Source organism: Elephantulus edwardii, unplaced genomic scaffold (assembly GCF_000299155.1).
Source record: "Elephantulus edwardii isolate Elephantulus edwardi_28Jun2011 unplaced genomic scaffold, EleEdw1.0 scaffold00121, whole genome shotgun sequence".
Lineage (NCBI taxonomy): Eukaryota > Metazoa > Chordata > Mammalia > Macroscelidea > Macroscelididae > Elephantulus > Elephantulus edwardii.
Window position 1 is genome coordinate 5,765,673 of NW_006399871.1, and position 1,623 is coordinate 5,767,295.

General features: G+C 53.5%; 1 protein-coding gene across 1 annotated transcript; it reads right to left on the minus strand.

Moving 5' to 3' along the window:
- Window positions 1-360: 360 nt before the first annotated feature.
- ZNF35 (zinc finger protein 35) lies at window positions 361-1,623 on the minus strand. The gene has a single exon (XM_006892977.1). It carries the CDS (start codon window positions 1,486-1,488, stop codon window positions 361-363), a length of 1,128 nt encoding a protein of 375 aa, XP_006893039.1. The 5' UTR covers window positions 1,489-1,623.

A 1,623-nucleotide genomic window follows, 5' to 3' on the forward strand; every position in this document is an offset into this window, starting at 1 on the left:
TTTCAATTTATTTTGTGTTTTGTGCTCTACACCAGAAAAGTTAACCTTTAAAGACACAGAAGGCCTCGTTTTTAACAATAGAAGAAACAGCAAAGAGGTATCTACTTTCACAAGGGGAGAGAAGGATGCAGGTATTCATCCCGGAGCCCTGGCGAGCCTGGGCTTCAAGGACCTCAGGTGCCAACCACAAGGTTGGAGCTTTAAAACCACCAGCTGCTCAGCTGGAGAATGACGTGGCTTCTGTCACAACTGCAGCCCTGGAAACCCTCTGTCCTCCTGGGTCGTTAGGAGCCACAACTCTCTCAATGCCAACTGGCAAGTAATGCTCAGAGCTCGTGGATCTTTCTCTTCACCCGCACGCTACTCGACAAGATGGGTTCTGTGATGCCGCATGAGGTGTGAGTTCGAGATGAAAGCCGCCCCGCACCTGGCACACTCATAGGGCTTCTCCCCAGTGTGGGTTCTCTGGTGCACGGTGAGGCTCGACCTCTGCCGGAAGGCCTTGCCGCACTCACTGCACGTGTAAGGTTTCTCCCCGTTGTGGATCCTCTGGTGAATGAGCAGGTACGAGCTGCACGTGAAGGCCTTCCCGCACTCGTTGCACACGTAAGGCAGGTCTCCACTGTGAATCCTCTGGTGGACGATAAGGCAAGAGAGCTGGCTGAACGCCTTCCCACACTCACTGCAGTCGTAGGGCTTCTCGGCCGTGTGGATCCTCTGGTGCACGATCAGGTGTGAGAAGCAGCTGAAGGCTTTCCCGCACTCTTTGCACTCATATGGCTTCTCACCGGTATGGCTTCGCTGGTGCACGATAAGGTTCGCGCTCTGGGTGAAGGCTTTGCCACAGTCGTGACAGGCAAAGGGCTTCTCCCCAGTGTGGATCCGCTGGTGGACGATGAGGTTGGAGCTCCGAGTGAACGTCTTCCCGCACTCATTACATTCGTAGCACTTCTCGGTAATGTGGACCTTCTGGTGCCGGGCGAGCTGGGAGCTGTAACTGAAGGCTTTCTCACACTCGCTGCACTTAAAGGTCTTCTCCAAGGAGTGGATTTTCTGATGCACAGTCAGGTTGGAGCTCTGCGTGAACGCTTTCCCACATTTGGAACAAACGTAAGGCTTCTGGCCGGTGTGGATTCTCTGGTGCACCACGAGGTTGGCGCTCTGGATGAAAGCCTTGCCACACTCCTGACATTCGAAGGGCTTCTCTCCAGTGTGGATCCGCTGGTGTACCACCAGGTTGGCGCTCTGACTGAAGCCCTTCCCGCACACGCTGCACGTGAACGGTTTCTGCCCAGGCTGCCCCTTCGGATTCCTCCCCAGACCGGCTGCACTGAGGCTGTACCTTCCCCTCGAACTCCGACACTTTGGGTCTGGCTCCTCCTTGATGTCCTCATGCTCCTCTTTGAGGTTCTCAGGCAGGCGACAGTCCTTCACTGTCATTTGCCTGAAATCTTTCTTTTCCCTCTTGATCCTATGCCTTTTTAACATGTTCCCCGTTTTACAGGCGTCTTCGAACTCAGGATCCTCAGGTTCAGTTTTCTGGATTCTTCCTAATATTATTATGGGTTTTGCAGCTTCATCACAAATTTCCGTTTTTAGAACTAGTGACTTTGGGCTCCTGAG